Genomic DNA, 19,200 nt, shown 5'->3' on the forward strand with positions numbered 1-19,200 from the left:
AGGTTTAAAGAGAGGGGTCACATGTCACGCCTCACTTCCCCTAGGCTGGGGCTGTAACGATAGCATAGCCTCCAAAAGGTCCAATGTAAGTCACCTGTCAGAGTTTGACAGCCTGAAATCAACCAGTGGATCTGAACCAGGGATCTCTCAGACTACTTGGCCTCATATAACAGGTGACTAGTCACTACACCAGGGGTTTTCAACCGGTGGTCCGCGGAGGTATTGCAGGTGGTCCCTGGCCATGCATATAAAAAAAAAACGTTTTAAAAATGTGTATGTCAGTAATCCTTAATCATATTACATCATATTCAAACAAAATCCCTGCATTTTATTAGATATTATATTGATATTATAGCTATTTTCTCCAGCTCCCTGTGGTGCATGAACCCCCCACCACTATTGTGTGGGGTGGGTCTATGATGGACCCACCACACACAATAGTGGTGGTCCCCAGGTTGCTCTTAGTCAGGATGGTGGTCCCTGGGTCAAAATCAGTTGAAAACCCCTGCACTAGACCATTGCACCACCACAGAGTTTCTTCAAACTGTCCTCGACTTGGCTCTAAAAAAACATATTACCTCTTGGTAAGAGCAGGATTTGAACCCACAACCGCAGATGAAATTAAAGCTGCAATCCAGACCTTTCTTAGTGAATAAAATGTTATTTTGAGCAATCTGTAGTGCAGTAGTAGTGGAGTAGTTTAATACATAACCAACACAAGTGTGGTGGCTATTGTTGGTCGGGTAGGACACCTGTATGCAAGTGGTATTGCATGAAGCTCAAAGCACAGTCTATCCTCTGCCCACATAGGCTATCTGTGAAGGAGACCTGGTAGGGCATACAAGCAGTGGTGAAAAGTAAGTAAGTACATGTACTCAAGAGCTGTACTTAAGTGTTATTCTTGGGTATTTTTACTTTCCTGGAGTATTTCCAATTTTCAATACCTTTACTTCTGAAAATCTACAAAGTAACTAGTAGCCTAACTATTGTTAGAAAACATACTTTACCACTTCAGCCATGGCTGTTTGAAAATAGCCAGTCTTTACAAGCTCACAATGTGTCGTTTTGCGACACATTTTGAATACCTTCTATACAATAAGTAATTTTACTTTTGGCATTAAGTATATTTTGATATCAATACTTGTAACCAATACTGTACTTTTACGCAATTACATTTAGAATCGGACTTTCACTATATAAATTGAGTACATAAGGACCCCATTTGAAACACGCCGTTAGACTTTCATGGGCTTTTTAATCCTATTTAGTTGACCTTTATTTAAACTCTACTTTCATGTGCTTTTTCTCTGCAAACTCCTAAATAAAGTATTCAATCAAAACTTCTACTTTAACAGTATTTCTACACTGTGGTATTGTTACTTTTTCTCAAATAAATGTGAATACTTCTTCTATTACTGCATACAAGTTACAGAATGCAGCTTAAATATTTGGTGAGTCAATTTAAACTCAAGTGTTCAAACCTAAATTCTTTCCCCTTCAATTTTGTATGGTGGACCTACAACCTGATGTAACACCCAGTCATGGTAGTCAACATTGGTTCTCAAACCTTTTTGCGCCAAAGACCCCCAAATTGTTATGTATTTTAACCACTTAAGCCCTATTTTATAACTCATCATACAACGGTGTCACGCAAAAATACAGAAAATAGCCAATCTACAAGGTCACAATGTTATGCGTTGTGAGCTTGGTTTTAACTGTTAAGTGTAACTGTTAAACGACTACCTACATGCTTCACAGTGCAGCAACAAAAACAAAACAGAAATCACATAGAACTGATAAAACCTTTATTTCACTTTAAATGGTCTTTTACATTTTTTTGTTTTTCCTGATTATAACATGGAAGGTGAGAACCTAGAACTGGATTTTTTTTTCTTTTTTTAATTTGGTTTTATGTATTGTTTTTTTTAAAGACAAAACACAAATCTAATATTACGTCAATAACCAGGAGAAAAGAGGTGTGGGGGATGAGTCTTTTGTGTCATTTTAATACATGTTTTTTTGTCTTTAAGCTAAGTCTAAAAATGTCACAACCACGTGCGTGCTAAGCAATAAAACCGTCACAGAAGCTTGTATTTTTCTCATTTTTTTCTCTCTTTTACGCAGAATACTGGTCAGTATAAACAAAAAAAACAAAAAGAAATGAAGATAGAAAGAAAAGCAATTATTAGGTACCAGATATACAAACAGGCTTTGTGCCACATTCACTACTGCATGGGACTGTTGTTTCCCCCTCTTATCAAGCGTAGAAGAACAAAAGAATGGCCTTTGTTTTTTTGTTTTTGTTCGGCTAAAGGAAAAAAAGGGCAAGAGTTAGTTTTTTCCTTTTGCTTTCAGTGCGTGAAAACATTTGTCCTCAACTAAAAAGAAATGACACAGACACATTAAGGGCTTTTGTCTCTAACACACCTAACTGTAGCGGAATGTTCCAGGCTAGAAAAAACAAGGATATTATTGTGACACTGAGTGAACGGAAGCGTAAGTTTTAAGATTTACAAAATAAAATAATAAAATAATGCATCAACTACATCTAAAATTCAAGGCTCCGCGTTTGTCTCTCTAGACCACTTTTTGAACTCAGGACCATCTGTGTGCAAGGCCTGTATCTTAACCACTGCTCCACCATGGTACATACTTTCTGTGGTCTCTTGCACGCTCTTCAGTGAAAGATCAGATAAAGGTGCAAGAGTCAGGTAAAAGTTGGAAAAATGTCCTGGTTGGATTCAGGGGCGGACTGGCCATTTGGTGTACCGGGCAAATTCCCGGTGGGCCGCTGGGCCAGAACATTTATTATTATTTTTTTTAGTAGTAGTTCTGCCATTTTTCTCCTCATTTTATTTGAGTGGCATCAATGCATATCTGTAAAAGTTCACCTATGGAAAAGAGACACGGCCTCCACCCGACATGACCCCATCAGTACAACCTGCCAGCTGACTTTGCTGAGGTCACAGTTGAGCCGACCTCACCCCTGCACCAACTTTACCTTCACACTCCGGACATGTGCTATTGAAGTGTTCTTCTGCATGTTAACTTTCAAAATATGCTCTGTAGTTAATCTGACTGCAAAGGGTGCGTGCGTGCGTGTTACTTTGCATCACTGAGCACAGGGAATGTAATCAGGGAAATGGACAAACATGAAAACATGGATGTCTCGTGAACATACTGTACACGCGATCGAGGCTTTCCATGTTCCCACAGTCAAGCTCATTTACAGACTTAAGTAAAAACTGTACATGGTGTGATTTACTGGGGTATACAGGCGTTATACATTAGCTTTTGCAGAAAATGCTAATTTAAAATGTTCATCTTTAATGACATGCCCAAGAAAATGCCATCGATGAGGCTCACTGATAGTACCAAATCAAACCTGTTAGTCAGGAAGTAGACAAAATGAGAAATAGTTTCATCTTAGTGCATTAACATTAACAGTGTGATGGGTGTAAACAGGCGTCCTGTATCGACACTCACAATAGGTAAATGATCTCCTTATAAGCGAGTCAGTGAAAAGGTAAGTGATTTTCTTTTATTTTTTATTGTTAAAACAAAAAGATTTTGTTAAAATGTTAAATCTTTATATTGTGATATTAATCATTGTGATCGAGTCTTTGTTCAGTTACAGAGACCTCCCCATCTTTCCAGCTCTAAACTGTTCTCCTTTCTCCCTTCTCTCATGTTTTCCAGTCAGTCATGTCTTTCCAGTCAGTCATGTCTTTCATGGAACCCATAACCACCATCTTGAGCACAGCCTCTGCACTCTACTGTCTCTGTAAGGAGGTCAAGGCCAACAAGGACCGGTGCCAGCGTTTGAGTAACCGTGTGAAACAGCTGGAGAAAGTGGTCAGGAGAATCAAACGAGAAGAAGTCTCTCCTGAGTTGGAGGAGGTCCTAAAGGAGATCCTGTCCACACTCAAGTCTGCTGTAGCGGTTGTTAAAAAATACACCTTTAAGGGCTTGGTCAAGCGTACCATTTCGGCCTACAGCCAGGTAGATGAGTTTGACACGTTGAATCGCGGCCTTGATGAAGCATTTCAGAATCTGTCCCTGAATCTGCAGGGAGAGACTCTGTCTTCCTTTCATGCACTTATGAAAGAATTCCAAGAATTGAAAATCCATTTAAAAATACGTAAGTAAATAACTTTAAAGTCAGTTGACCCGTCTCATTCAATATAATAGTAAAGTAATGATTTGTAAACTATAACATTGTGACATGTTGTGAGCCAGATTTACTATTTTAGCCAGAGGTTCGCCCCCTGGAATATGGGATGCTAGGATTCCTGTGGTTAATCAAGTATGTGCTTGCACCACTAGTGTGTTGGTAAACAGTCTAATTCAGGGGTCTTCAATGTTTTTCAGGCCAAGGACCTTAGTTGAGAGAGAAATGAAGCAGGGACCCCCACTACATATTGTATACAATTGTGTTGCAGATTAGACGTTTTCATATATTTCATAGATAGTTGTATAGACTTGTTTGACAGCAGATTTACAAGCACACAACGGCGTTGTGTGCTTGTAGATCAGCTATTTTTGGCTAAAGTTCTCCTCAGAATAGGGACTCTAAGGTTCAAGTGGTTAGTGTAAAAAAGAAAGTTCCCTTCTCACAAAGATTTGGCGCCCCCACTGTAGTAACTCTGAGGACCTCCTAGGAGTCCCAGAACCCCTGTTGAAGACCCATGGTCTAATTCATTCATCAATACCATCCTCTCCCCCTTCTCCTCCCCTGCTGTGTGCTGTTCCTCTCCCTCAGCCTCTTCCAGCAGCTCCTCGTCCAGCGAGGTGAGTGAAGCCCCGATTTCAGATGGCTCAGCGGGGCTGCAACTGTCCCCAAGGCGTGGCCCCAGGGCTGCAACCTCAACCTCAACCTCTGCAACGACGCCTCTGCTTCTCAGAGTCGCCCCGACCCGCCCTGCCCCACCCTGCCCTGCCCCACCCCTGCCAACCGGGTAAGAGCTAAGGCGTTTCTTTCTTTCTGCTACTGATTCTACCTGAGGCGTAATCTACTCACAAAATCCTTGCAAATCCTTGTGAGTGCTGCCGGTGCCTTTGCCAGCTGCTCAATTAAAAGTGATTTTGAAACACTTGCTATCTTACACATTTTAATGGCTACAGTAAATGCTTTCTCCCTGCTTGACTCTCTGACTCCATTAAACAAGGGCTTTCTGCAAATGACTCCCATAATATCCCACTGCTGGCTGTTTATTGTCTCCGCCAGGCCGAAGGCATAGCAAAACACATTTTTGCAACAAAATGCCTCAAATCATGAATGCACGCTCATTCCCACTAGGCAGAGGAAGAAATGCCACCCTTTTCACATTGTCCTATTATAGCGCCACCAGGAGGCCACAATAACGACGTGACCTGGCGGAGACCTGTGCTCCGAGGAGCACTTTTTCTAGTTTATTTTCTTTTTCTTTTTGCTGACTAATGGTCTTTGCCTCAGCAAGTGAGAGAAGAAGGTGATACCAGAATGGCTGTGTGTATTTGTGCACCACATTGAGAATAGAATAACCTGGGACTGGCCTGAAGCTCTGCCTGCAGCGTACCTTTCTGCTTCACACCTTATTGATTGATTGATTGATGTACTTTATTTAGTAAGACATGAGAACAGTACATGGCAGTACATAACAGTACATGGAAGTACAAATTCGCAATACAAGGTCTACTAAACTGGATAGCTCAGTTAAGCACGTAGCTTGTTTAAGATGAGATCCCCATGCACTCAAATCATGTTGACATATAAGAGACAGACAGATATACACACTACTATACAGAATGTCATACAATCAGTTTACAGGTTACTGGTATGAAGTATGAAGGGTGAAAAATATGTACAAAAAAGAAAGAGAGGGGGGGGGGGGGGGGGTAGGTTGGGTTAGGACATGGGGTAGGTTAGGACTTGGACAGGGGCCATTTTTGAATTGCAGCCTCCTGAAGGTGTATCTTTAGGGCATTTTTGAAAGTAAGTAGGGTTTTACACTCCTTTACTCCTTTTGGTAGGGCATTCCACATTTTAGATGAATAGCATGAGAAAGAGTTCATTCCCTTTGTTGTGCCAAATCTGGGTTGAACATGGTTTGTGGAGCTGCCTCTGGTGTTATGATCATGGACTTGATTAACATTTTGGAAGTATTTTGACAAATACAGGGGGATCCCAATGTTGTGGTGTATCTTAAAGACCAGGCCCATAGCAAGTTGCTGTACTCTGTCCTCAACCCTAAGCCATCCAAGCCTAGCAAAATGGGCATGGGTTAGATGGGCTTTGTAATTGAGGCCAAGAAGTAGCCTTACAAGTTTGTTTTGGGATGTTTGGAGCCTTGTTTTTAGGGCCTTGGAGGTGTTGTGATACCACGAGGTGCATGCATAATCATAATGACCTTGTATGAGGGCCCCTACAAGAATCTTCAGAGTATTCTTACTGACTTTACGAACAAGCCTCCACATCCTCCGTGTTATTTTGTGGACCTTTTTGATCGTCTTTTCAGCGTTTTTGTCACCTGAGAGGTTTGCCTCCAAGATGGAACCCAGGTAGGTAATTTCCTCCTTTCTTGTGATAACATTTTCACCCACTTTGATCGTGAAACTCTCAGCCTTTCTAAGGTTAGGGTTGGACCCAAAGAGGATGGATTCAGTTTTACCCAGGTGTAATGAGAGTTTGTTGTCGGAGAGCCAGATGCAGATCTTGTTGAGTTCAGTGCTGAGAGTTTTCTCAACCTGCAGCCTGTCCCTGTCCGAGACCAGCAGAGCCGAGTCATCTGCGAACAGGAACAGTTTGCAGTCGCAAGCTGAGGACATATCATTCACATATATCAGGAACAGTAGTGGTCCTAGTATGCTTCCTTGAGGAACACCACAAGTCACTGGGAGGGGAGGGGACTGGGTGCCGTTTACTTCCACCACTTGCTCCCTCCCTTCCAGGTAGGATCTCATCCAGTTCACCGACGTGTCATCAAAGCCTATTGCTTTGAGCTTATTGATCATAATTGGGTGATTAACGGTGTCAAAAGCCTTCTGGAGGTCCAGCATGACCATGCCGCAATATTTGCCCTTGTCGACATCTTGTTTGATAGAGTCGTTCAAATAGAGAAGGCATGTGTCAGTGGAGTGGTTTGTTCTGAAACCAGATTGGAATTCGTAAATTAGATTTTTTTCGGCAAGGTACTTATCAACCTGTTCATAGACTATTTTTTCCATGACTTTCGAGATGGAGCTAAGAATAGAAATAGGGCGGTAGTTGCCAGGGTCTAATTGGTTTCCTTTTTTGTACAGAGGGGTCACTCTTGCTTTTTTGAAGTCGTTAGGGACCCGTCCCTGTATGATGGAGAGGTTTATTATGTGGGTAATGATTGGGGCAATGGAGGCGGCTGAGTCTTTTAGAAATTTAGCGGGGATGTTGTCGGGACCTGTGGCTCTGTGTTGTTGGAGTGCACTCAATTTTTTAAACACCTCATCTGTTGACACAGGGGAGAGTTTAAAATCATCTTTGCGTACACCCTGTTTATCGTAAAATGAATCAACATACTCTCCACCATGACTCCCAGAGTGAGGGGGTAGTTTTTCAACTAACTCTGAGGCCACGGTCGTGAAGAATATGTTGAGGATTTTACTCACTTCCCGTTTGGATGAAATGAGAGTGTCATTCACCTTGAGGTTTATGTTTGTAAACCTGGTTTTCAATTTCTTGCTGCAGCCTAGTAGGTTGTTGAATAGCTTCCAGAGCTCACGTGGTTTGTTTTGATTTTCCTCAATTTTGCCATCGAGGTAGCTTTTTTCTGCTAACAACAGCATGCCATTAACCTTGTTTCTTAGCATGTTTTTCTCTTTTTTGAGTTTCGCTACGTGGGATTCGAGACCTTTATTGAAGCTTTTGGCAAGTTTGATCCTACTTTTATGATAGTCAGAACACTTTTTGTCTCTGACTTTCATGGTAGCAAGGATTTCCGAATTCATCCATGGAACCGAGCGGGTTTTGACCCTGATGGTTTTCATGGGAGCCACACTGTCCAAAATTGGAATGAATTTGGTTTTGAAACCAAGCCAAGATTCGTCTACCTGTGTGCTGTTTAGTACGTCGGACCAATCCTGTTCCTCCAGTCTGTGATCTAAGTCCTCACTCTTGTAGTTTTTGAGGTCTCTGATCGTGACTGTTTGGTGGTAACCGGTCTTAGGTTTACGTTTCTTTCTGGTGCAGAAGATCATGTTATGATCAGATATGCCACAGGTAGAAACACCACTATTGAGGATTTTGTCCTTGTCCGTTGTTAGAATGAGATCTATGATAGTTTGAGTGGAAACACACAGCCTTGTGGGCTGAGTGATCAGCTGGTGGAGTGAGTGCCGATTACAAAACCCCCTGAATGACTTAAACACTGACGCTTCCTTACGGAGCATGTCAGTGTTAAAGTCACCCAGAAGTATTGTCTCCTCATTGTCCACTTTAGCTAAACATTCATCAAGTCTATCATAGAAATCAGCCTGGTTAGGAGGTCTGTATATGGTACCGACTAGCACAGGTTTAGCATTTTCAAAAATGATCTCGACCCACACAGCTTCAATGTCTGCATCATTCAGGTCTTCGCGAAGGATGCAGACATTGTCTTTATGTACATACATGCATACGCCGCCCCCGTTTCTGTTCCTATCTTTTCTGAAAAGTTTGTAGTTTTCAATCTCAATATCAGTATCATCTATCGTATGATCAAGTTTCGTTTCAGAGAAAGTTAAAATGTCAACCTTACCATCATAAAACATCTGCTTGATTTGTGTTAGCTTGTCTCCTACAAGGGAATTCACATTGAGGTGTATCATGTGCAAGCCAACGCCAAACGATTTTTTCATTTGTTCAATGAAAAGATGTCTGTCCACTGAGAGTCCACAGAGAGGAGCAGTGTCGGGGGGGGAGGGGGGTGTTGAGGTGTTAGCGTCCATCAAAGCCTCTGTTTCGCTGTACGCGGCCATCTGTGGGGGTTGGGGGGGGGTGGGGGGTTGGGCATCGTCTGGTTCTTGTTGGTAAGCAACCAGCTGTGGGGCTTGGGGGATGGGGGGATGGGGGGTTGAGGGGGGCCTTCGTCTGTGTCCACGGGAGTCCATCCTGGTTACATGGTTACATTACATGCCAAGAGTGTTGGCAGATCAGCAATAAGACATTTATTTTATGATTGCAGGCAGCAGCTGTTCCTGAAAAATGAAAGAATATGTAGGAGTGGCATGAAAATAACAATGAATCACCCGTAGTCGTGATCACAATATCCAGCAAAGCAATCATGCTGATCATATTAGTCTTAATAATGCAGGCTTACTTTGACATAGTTGTGTTCGGCCGGTCTGTGCAGAAAAAAAAGTCTATGAGAGTTCGGACAACTGATATAAAATAAAGGTTTGACATAACCTTTGCCTTTACAGTGGAACTCATTAGTCTGGGTCAACTATAGGGTGTTGTATATATTCCCAACTCAGTTTGCCCCCTCCCCCCACCACCTGTCCTCTCTAGATGGGAGAGAAAGGTGGACCCCATGGGTCGGTTGTACTTTGTTGACCACACCACTCGAACCACCTCGTGGCAGCAACCCACACAGGAGTCAGTGCGTCATTACGAGGAGTGGCAGAACCAGCGCAGCCAGCTGCAGGGAGCCATGCAGCAATGTAACCAGTGGTTCACATATGGGGTGAGTGTGATGATCACTTGTCTTCACTGGCTCCCTGACTTACTGGCCATGGGTGGTTTCACTGTGCATGTTGTGGACCTGGGTCCATGGGAGAATGCAGGGATGTTTTTGGTACAGCAGAGGAAAGTGAGGAAGAAATTATTTGGCTGCTTATAGCTAACCTTAATATTTTACCATCACTTATAATACTTCTACAATACATTTTGATATTTGGAAGCTTGTAAGAGCCTGGATGTCTCCACTAGGCCTACTAGCTATTGTTTTGGTACAACCTTTCTTGTTATGGTTCAGTTTGTCCTTGAAGCAGCTACAGTATAACTATGATCTCTGCCCTGTGCTCTTGGCAGAACTACCGTACCACTGACATAAGTGTTATTGTACTTCTCCCCATGTTATCATGTACCTAAAGCATAATCATCACCACCTAGAATATTGTCTCGACTCCTATGTGCCTCATCGATAGCTGATTGATCCAGAATTCCACGACAAGAGTCACTTACATAGTTGCTCTTCGTTGTTTATTTTATAAAACAAGTAGCTTTTTCAGAAGCGTAGCGAAGCCCATTCCCACCTAACCATAGCCAGCATAGCAGACCTGACCATGCCCACGTTCACCACTGAAATGGGAAAACGCTCATTTAGATTTGGAGGAGCAGTTACCTGGAACTCACTACCCCTGACTAAAAAGAGCATCAGCAACCATCTCCTTTTTAAGATAAGGGTCAAAGCATGGCTTTTATAAAATGTTGTAGAATAGTAGGGTCACTTATGTTAGCAATGTGATTATATGTACTTATGCTGTCGGTAGTGTAGCTGTTGATTGTATTATTTATTACTGTACAGTCTACCTGTATGTATTTTGTTGCCATGTTGTTTGTCTCAGACCAAGGACCACAATGGAGTCACAAGACGCTTATGTGTTTGTATCCTTGATGTTTCTCCGATGAACATGATGTAACATGTGTTTTTTCCTGTATAACGTAACGTCTAATAAAATCAAATCATTGGCCCATGATGACAGCATAAGATACAGCATAAGGAGCATAAATAACAGTTTATGGTCTGAAATTGTTATGAATTACCACCTTCCCTTTTCTCTGCCTCCTTAGCTGCAAGATCAGCTTGCAGCTGCAGCAAACAATGAATCTGACCGACTGGGGCCTCTACCACATGGCTGGGGTAAGCATAATTGACCTTTACGTGTTTTACCCTGTTTCACTAAAGACCCTGTTATTAGTTGGAAAACAAAGATGTGCTTGAGGAAATTGACTGTGTTGTTGTAAAGATATCCATAGCTGGTACTGTATTTCTGATGATGACCATGTGTGCTTGAAGCATAATTTCCCAGACTGTGAATAATCCATGAAAAATACGTAAACAGCCTTTTATCTTCACATTGCCATTTTATTTCCCAGAGAAGACAACAGACACAAATGGCAGAGTGTTTTTTGTTGATCACACAACTCGGATGACTCAGTGGGTGGATCCCAGGACACAAAGGTACATTAATATCACCTGTGTTATAATCCTTCGTAACATACAGACCGTGTTGCTATCCCTGTTGCAAACGTATAGTGACCACATTCTGTTATTTATGTTTTTTTATTTATTGATCTTATTTGTGTGTGTGTGTGTGTGTGTGTGTGTGTGTGTGTGTGTGTGTGTGTGTGTGTGTGTGTGTGTGTGTGTGTGTGTGTGTGTGTGTGTGTGTGTGTGTGTGTGTTTTATTTCAAGGGTGGTGGATATTTCAAGGGTGGTGGATGACAAGCACCTGCCAGGCGGTTGGGAGATGAAGTTCATGGCGAATGGGATTCCTTACTTCGTAGACCACAATAGGGGAACTACCACCTACATTGATCCTCGCACAGGGAAATCCTCACTGTACGCCTGAGTTAAACAATATTAAAATGGACGTATTATAGTCGTATTATAGCGTAGAAAACTGATCATATCAGTATTTACACTAGGGAGGAACTTGTGCCCTGTGTCCGTGATTAACCACATGAACCCTAGTGTCTTTTAATAGGCCAACATTCTGAGAAAACATTTGCCAAAAATAACTTAGGAGTTAATTGATTATAAAAGCTTCCTACGCATTGCGTTGCAACTTGCAACACGTTGTGATTTTGTAGATCAGCTATTTTCAGCAAAGAGATTTGGTGTAGAGGGGGAAAAAAATAAGTGGGCCAATACAGACCCCTGGGGGGCCTCAATCAGCAAAAAGTACATAGTGGATAAAATACCTCAATTGCTAACTCCTGTGTTGTAGATCCCAAAATATCATTGCAATAGAAAGTCCCACTGAGTAGACACCTCTGGTCCCCTTTGGTTTGATTGATTGATTGATTGATTACTTTATTAACAAGTTGGTAAACAGTACATGTAGTACAGTCAAACATTATGCTAAGAAAATAACACAAAAAGCCCCAGGGGGCTTGTTTCCATTGGGTCCATTGGTGTAATTGTCAGCTTACAGCTTTTTGGAGGGGTTTATATAAATATTGGACGCTATATGGACGCTAAGATGCTGCTTTCTTTAGAATTAGACTTTTAATTTAGTATCCCCACACCATGAGATGTTATTTATGTGTTAATGAGTACACATTGAAGAAAATAATCCTTATTTTGGTCATTTCCTACAGTGAAAACGGGCCCCAGATTACCTATGTCAGGGACTTCAAAGCCAAAGTCCACAACTTCCGATGCTGTTGTCAGGTAAGTGTCATCTGAACAACTTGCACATTCTATGGAGTTGGTGTCAAAATATATTTTTGGTTCCTCAAATTAAATTCTGATCTCTACCCCATTCATGTATTGCCTTTTTCCATCTTCATATCGACAAAACATTAGTCATGGGTCTTTTGGTTTGGATCCCTTTACAGTTTATCATTTATCAATTACTATAATTCGCCTAAGGGGGGTACCATAGCCATTAACTTAAAGCTGTGAGTCTCCTACCTGGTTTGAGCTACAGTTATGACCCACTGTACATGTGAGGATGTTATCATGTGAATTAAGTTTGAGTTGTTTTGTTTTTCTTCTTTTTTATCCATGCTTCCCTCATTAGATGTCTGTAAATTAAGCTCTAAATAAAACTTTAATGGTTGCCACTGTTTGGCCCAAGACTAAGAGGGTAGCGCGAGTGGCGTCAGAACTTCGGTACTCCATCTATGGGAACATGGAAAGCCTCAATCATACAGCATATTTCACATGAGGTTTTCATGGCTGTCCGTTTCTCTCTAATTCCCTGCTTCTGTCTCTTAGCAACTGTCGCTGCCCCAGGACATCAAGATTACAGTCACGCGCAAAACCTTGTTTGAGGATTCGTTCCAACAAGTGAGCTTCTCCAAGCTTGTATTATACTTTCTTTAATATTCATTACTTTGAGCAGAAATGTTTTCGTTTTAGATTTTAATTTGTTTAAAGGACCACTTCACCCATTTCAACTATATTCATATAATTGATCCTCATTAATGCTCATTATAATATGGTACCATTTCTGTCTACTCAGTCTGTGTCTCAGAAGAGGGTTGTGGACAGTTCAGAAACCTGCCTACCAGTGACATCATCGATGGGGAAACTACAGGCTTTTTATTTCGTGAAAGTTAGCATGCTATAATAGTAGCCATCGTTCTCACATTATACATTTTTTTTAAATAAACTGTCCCTCCTCTGAGACACAGACCCCGTGGAGACAAAAATGGTACCATAATGAGCATTAGTAAGGACCAATTATATGAAGTTAGGTTGAAAATGGGTGATATGGTCCTTTAACCATTTTCCAATCAGTGCAGTAAACTAATAGCCAAAGAGGCTGTGGCTGACGGATTCCAAAATTAACCAGTTTAATCGTTTTACAAGTTGAATATAATTTTTGATAAAAATGTAATTTCATACATTTTCCACTGTTTCTTTTCTGTTGAAAGATCATGAGCTTTCGTCCACAAGATCTGAGGCGGAGATTGTGGATCATCTTTTCTGGAGAGGAAGGCTTGGACTCAGGGGGAGTAGCGAGGTACGTTACTGTATGTTGAGAAGCTTGATGGATGATTATTTAAAGGGATAGTTCACCCAAAACATTACTTTTTTTCTATCGACTAGTCACCCCATGGAGACTTGAATTAAAGGATTTTTTTTTGTTTTTGTCGCATTCCTAAGCCAATAATAGGAAGGTCGATAGGCAGCGGTTCCGATAGGAGACACAAAGAGTCTCCTTTGTGTCGGAACTGCTGCCGGACATCAAATTATTGGCTTGGGAATGCAACAAAAACAAAAAAAATCCATGAATTCAAGTCTCCATGGGGTGACCAATCGACAGGGAAAAAAAGTAATTTTGGGGGCGAACTATCCCTTTAAGGTATGTTGCGCTCATGTGATGCTTTTGTTTGGACAGCAGCCACAACTGATGTGCAACACAAGCCCTTCTATAACAATTCCCCTATCTTTTTTAAATTTACCCTGTGCTTATCTTTACAGGGAATGGTTCTTCCTGCTGTCTCATGAGGTGTTGAACCCCATGTACTGTCTGTTTGAGTATGCTGGCAAGGAGAACTACTGTCGGCAGATTAACCCGGTCTCTCACATCAACCCTGACCACCTCAAGTACTTCAAGTTCATAGGACGCTTAATTGCAATGGTATATATATATATATATATATATATATATATGATATTTACTTCTAAACTACAGTTGTTTTGAGCAGGCCTTAACTCTATTTGAGGTTTGAGTAGATACATATTAGACGTGGTTAGTTATCACACAAGTGACACTTGTTTTAGCCAAGAACAGTAAACTAAATTATCATTGCAATCTATCAAAAAAGATGCAGCAAGCTCATCCCTGTTGGCAATGTCATTGACAAATACTGTATTGTTGAGTGAATACAAACTAAGATGTCTTGCACTGTCCCTAGGCACTGTTCCATGGGAAGTTCATTGGCACAGCTTTTTCACTGCCCTTCTACAAACGTATCCTAAACAAACCCCTTGCTCTCAAAGACCTGGAGTCCGTAGACCCAGAGTACTACCACACCCTCACGTGGATCAGGTAGGTCTGGGCATACGTACATGGGGTGCAGCTATGCAATGAAGTCTTGTTCATACCTGCCCCCTATTCAACTTAAAATAAATATACTTCATGATCGCATGATCTTCATGATAAAACCAGTACTTGCACTAAAATACTGATTTAAAAAGAAAACAAGACAAAAAAACAACAAAAAGCAACAAATAAACAAGTAGGGAAAAAAAGATAACTACAAAGTCAAATCCTATCCTATTTATCGTCTTCATATTGACTAATTATTTCATTTTAATGTAAAAAATGTAATTCATATTTGACAGGGAAGACATGGTGGGGATGACATACAGTAACAATGCTGAAGTGCTGATGGTGAATTAAAATGACTTTGTTTACAATGACATCCTCTGTTTTGCAGAGATAACAACATCAAAGAGTGTGGCCTGGAGATGTTCTTCTCAGTAGACAAGGAGATCCTGGGGTTGGTAACCACCCATGAGCTGAAGCCTGGCGGAGGGAACGCTCTTGTCACAGAGGAGAACAAGGAGGAATATATCAGGTACAATCTGGTCTCACCCATCTACTTCTCCCAGGGGAACATAGGACAGTGTTTCCCAAACAATGGATCGGGACACATTTTGGGGTCGCACACGACGTAATTATGAGTTGCATGTCAAATATTTTCCTGCAATTGGATTATTACGTCAAAAGTGTCAAAACTTTACATATATATATACTTTAAGAAATAGTGCACCCCAGAATAGGGATGCTGGGGTTCATGTGGTTAATTAGCTATTTTGAATTGTCTTTATGTATGCAGATTAGTTGCAGAGTGGAGATTATCCAGAGGAGTGGAAGAGCAGACTCAAGCTCTCTTTGAAGGCTTCAATGAAGTTTTGCCTCAGCAGTACCTTCAGTACTTTGATGCCAAGGAGCTCGAGGTACTCAGCTTTGGACCTGGCAGTAGTAATATTTATAATATTAATTCATAATGAACTTTATGCAATTTGCATACATGCATAGAATAGTGGTGTCTATTCCAAAAGAAAATTGACATAAATAATTAGGAGTTGCTGCTTCACAGCAGTTTTCCTGTTCAACAGTATTACAACTTTATTACGGAACTAAAGGTATCTTTGACAACATTTGGAAAACCTGTGTTATTGGAATAATCTAAAAAGTCATCAATAGTATTATCGCTACGAAAATAATCGATAGTTGCTGCCCTGTTATTGTCATCAAACTAGTTAATTGTGCGGTTGTCGAGCATGAAGGCGATCATTAGACATAGCAAACAAAAAGTCAGCGCTCTGACAAAAGCTGTACATTTAATGTCCCCTAGATGATGCTGTGTGGGATGCAGGAGATAAACTTGGATGACTGGCAGGTAAACACCATCTACACACACTATGTGCACAGCAGCAAACAGATCCTGTGGTTCTGGCAGGTTGGTACCTTTCAACAAGTACATTTAATGGATACTTTTTTATTATTGTTTTACTTTTAATTCATTCAGAGTTTAATAAAAAAGGCCCTAAACTACATCTAATCAAAGAATCTCAAAATGAATAGACTGAATAGACTAATTGAAAACAGCAAGGGGAACAAACCCCTAGGCCAAGGGTTTGACTTTGCTGCCCTCTAAAGGTTAAGAACTATAGAAGTGTAAAAATACAGTATGCCAGGCTGCCACTGACCTTAGTATAGTGATGTAAGCAATAGCTGCAGCTAATAAAACTAACGATGGGTAATTTAGGTGTGCTAATGTGCTCACATTGACAATAGCGTTGACTAGTCAGTGATTGCACATTGGCACTTCTACAGTTAACACAGCCATTGAGAACTGAATGTGAGCACAGTGGCACACATAAATAACTCTTTGACATTTGGCCTCATAAGGTTGAAAATTAACCACTTGGCTAACATTGGCACCTTTTAGTGGATTCATGTTTATTGTCCCTGATAAATAAGGAACAAAGTTCAGCTTTGGACAGCTTGTCATATTTTTACCCTTCTATATTTTTTAACCTTTACAGGTCTCTTGTTCCTTTGTTCAGCCTAAAGGCCAATACATGCTCCTTCCGAAGTCCGAACATTTGCTCGGAAAGCAACTTTCCGAGTTAGTCATTTAGCCTGTCTCTATAGCCTTAGGCCAGTAATTATGACATTCCCCGAAAATGTGTTTTACTTAGTGTGGGATTGTGAATTCACCATTACTTTTGCCTTTATACTGTAGGACAACTGTGTATCTGCTTCTGTCACACCTGTCACATAGAAGCAACCTATTGGGCAATTTTCTATATTCATTATAACATGAATTATTTTACAATTAGTCTGCTGACAGTTGGAATGGGAAAGCTTTTTATGTCTTTTAACAAGGCAGAGAAGCTTGACAACCAATTTCCATAGGATTTATTACGCAATAGTTTAGCCGTAAAAACAAAATGATTCAAGTATAGGTTAGCTATAAAAAGCTCAAAGCATCACTTTCCCTATCACTCTTTTAACGCAGATTTCTGTAAAAGTCCAAGCTTTGCAAGCAAGAGTTAATATGAAATAATGTTCCCAGTTTGTCAAGGAGATGGACAATGAGAAAAGGATGAAATTGCTGCAATTTGTCACTGGAACCTGCCGACTTCCTGTGGGTGGCTTTGCTGACCTTATGGGTATGTTGTTCAACTGGAAAACACACATGCATGCGTGCGTGTGTGAACACACACACACACACACACACACACACACACACAGTGTGTATATAAATATATTGATTTAGTTTATAATTCATACAGGGAGCAATGGCCTCCAGAAATTCTGCCTTGAGAAAGTGGGCGAAGAGAACTGGCTTCCAAGAAGTCACACATGGTAAAGTTGTGGATTATTCCCTCTATAATTTTAAATGTCCGATTTTTCAGGTTCGATAATCACTCTAGACTCACTTTAGAAGTTTAGAGCCTCCCTGTTGGATTTTTGAAAACGATATTGACTTTTTGTGACGTGTGACGAATAACGAAATCGATTTTCTGTGACGTTTGTCTAGCTTTAATCGCCTGGACCTTCCTCCTTACAAGAGCTATGAGCAGCTGAAGGAGAAGCTGATGTTTGCCATAGAGAACACAGAAGACTTCGGCCTGGAGTAACACAGCGTGGTAGGAGGAGCAGCATGGAGAGGAGGAGCCATGTCCATGGGGGGGATTAAGCGGTAACTCTGAAGCAAAAAACTAAACAAAACATATGACTGAATTCCTGCTTGTTGGTGGTTCATTGGGAGGTTTAAAGAGAGGGGTCACATGTCACGCCTCGCTTCCCCTAGGCTGGGGCTGTAACGATAGCATAGCCTCCAAAAGGTGCAATGTAAGTCACCTGTCAAGAGTTTGACAGCCTGAAATCAACCAGTGGATCTGAACCAGAGATCTCTCACACTACTTGGCCTCATATAACAGGTGACTAGTCACTAGACCAGGGGTTTTCAACCGGTGGTCCACGGAGGTATTGCAGGTGGTCCCTGGCCATGCATATAAAAAAAAAGCGTTTTAAAAATGTATATGTCAGTAATCCTTAATCATATTACATCATATTCAAACAAAATCACTGTATTTTATTAGATATTATAGCTATTTTCTCCAGCTCCCTGTGGTGCATGAACCCCCCACCACTATTGTGTGGGGTGGGTCTATGATGGAACCACCACACACACAATAGTGGTGGTCCCCAGGTTGCTCTTAGTCAGGATGGCGGTCCCTGGGTCAAAATCAGTTGAAAACCCCTGCACTAGACCATTGCACCACCACAGAGTTTCTTCAAACTGTCCTCGACTTGGCTCTAAAAAAACATATTTCCTCTTGGTAAGAGCAGGATTTGAACCCACAACCGCAGATGAAATTAAAGCTGCAATCCAGACCTTTCTTAGTGAATAAAATGTTATTTTGAGCAATCTGTAGTGCAGAGTAGTTTAATACATAACCAACACAAGTGTGGTGGCTATTGTTGGTCGGGTAGGACACCTACTGTTGGCAAGTGGTATTGCATGAAGCTCAAAGCACAGTCTATCCTCTGCCCACATAGGCTTTCTGTGAAGGAGACCTGGTAGGGCATACAAGCAGTGGTGAAAAGTAAGTAAGTACATGTACTCAAGAGCTGTACTTAAGTATAATTCTTGGGTATTTTTACTTTCCTGGAGTATTTCCAATTTTCAAAACCTTTACTTCTCAAAATCTACAAAGTAACTAGTAGCCTAACTATTGTTAGAAAACATACTTTACCACTTCAGCCATGGCTGTTTGAAAATAGCCAGTCTTTACAAGCTCACAATGTGTCGTTTTGCGACACATTTTGAATACCTTCTATACAATAAGTAATTTTACTTTTGGCATTAAGTATTATTTTGATATCAATACTTGTAACCAATACTGTACTTTTACGCAATTACATTTAGAATCATACTTTCACTATATGAATTGAGTACATAAGGACCCCATTTGAAACACGCCGTTAGACTTTCATGGG

General features: G+C 41.0%; 1 protein-coding gene across 1 annotated transcript; it reads left to right on the forward strand.

Moving 5' to 3' along the window:
* Positions 1 to 3,723: 3,723 nt before the first annotated feature.
* On the forward strand, positions 3,724 to 18,981 carry LOC311048451 (E3 ubiquitin-protein ligase Itchy homolog; the record flags this gene model as incomplete). Its single annotated transcript, XM_084061710.1, has 17 exons — positions 3,724 to 4,141; positions 4,763 to 4,958; positions 9,503 to 9,677; positions 10,787 to 10,856; positions 11,093 to 11,177; positions 11,412 to 11,558; positions 12,320 to 12,392; positions 12,942 to 13,013; positions 13,604 to 13,692; positions 14,154 to 14,313; positions 14,591 to 14,724; positions 15,116 to 15,256; positions 15,518 to 15,638; positions 16,040 to 16,144; positions 17,267 to 17,363; positions 17,487 to 17,559; positions 17,735 to 18,981. 17 exons carry the CDS (start codon positions 3,724 to 3,726, stop codon positions 17,832 to 17,834), a joined length of 2,256 nt encoding a protein of 751 aa, XP_083917836.1. The 3' UTR covers positions 17,835 to 18,981.
* Between the last annotated feature and the right edge of the window lie 219 nt (positions 18,982 to 19,200).

Source organism: Gymnoscopelus microlampas (assembly GCF_963454915.1).
Source record: "Gymnoscopelus microlampas genome assembly, chromosome: 7".
NCBI classification, from domain to species: Eukaryota; Metazoa; Chordata; class Actinopteri; order Myctophiformes; family Myctophidae; genus Gymnoscopelus; species Gymnoscopelus microlampas.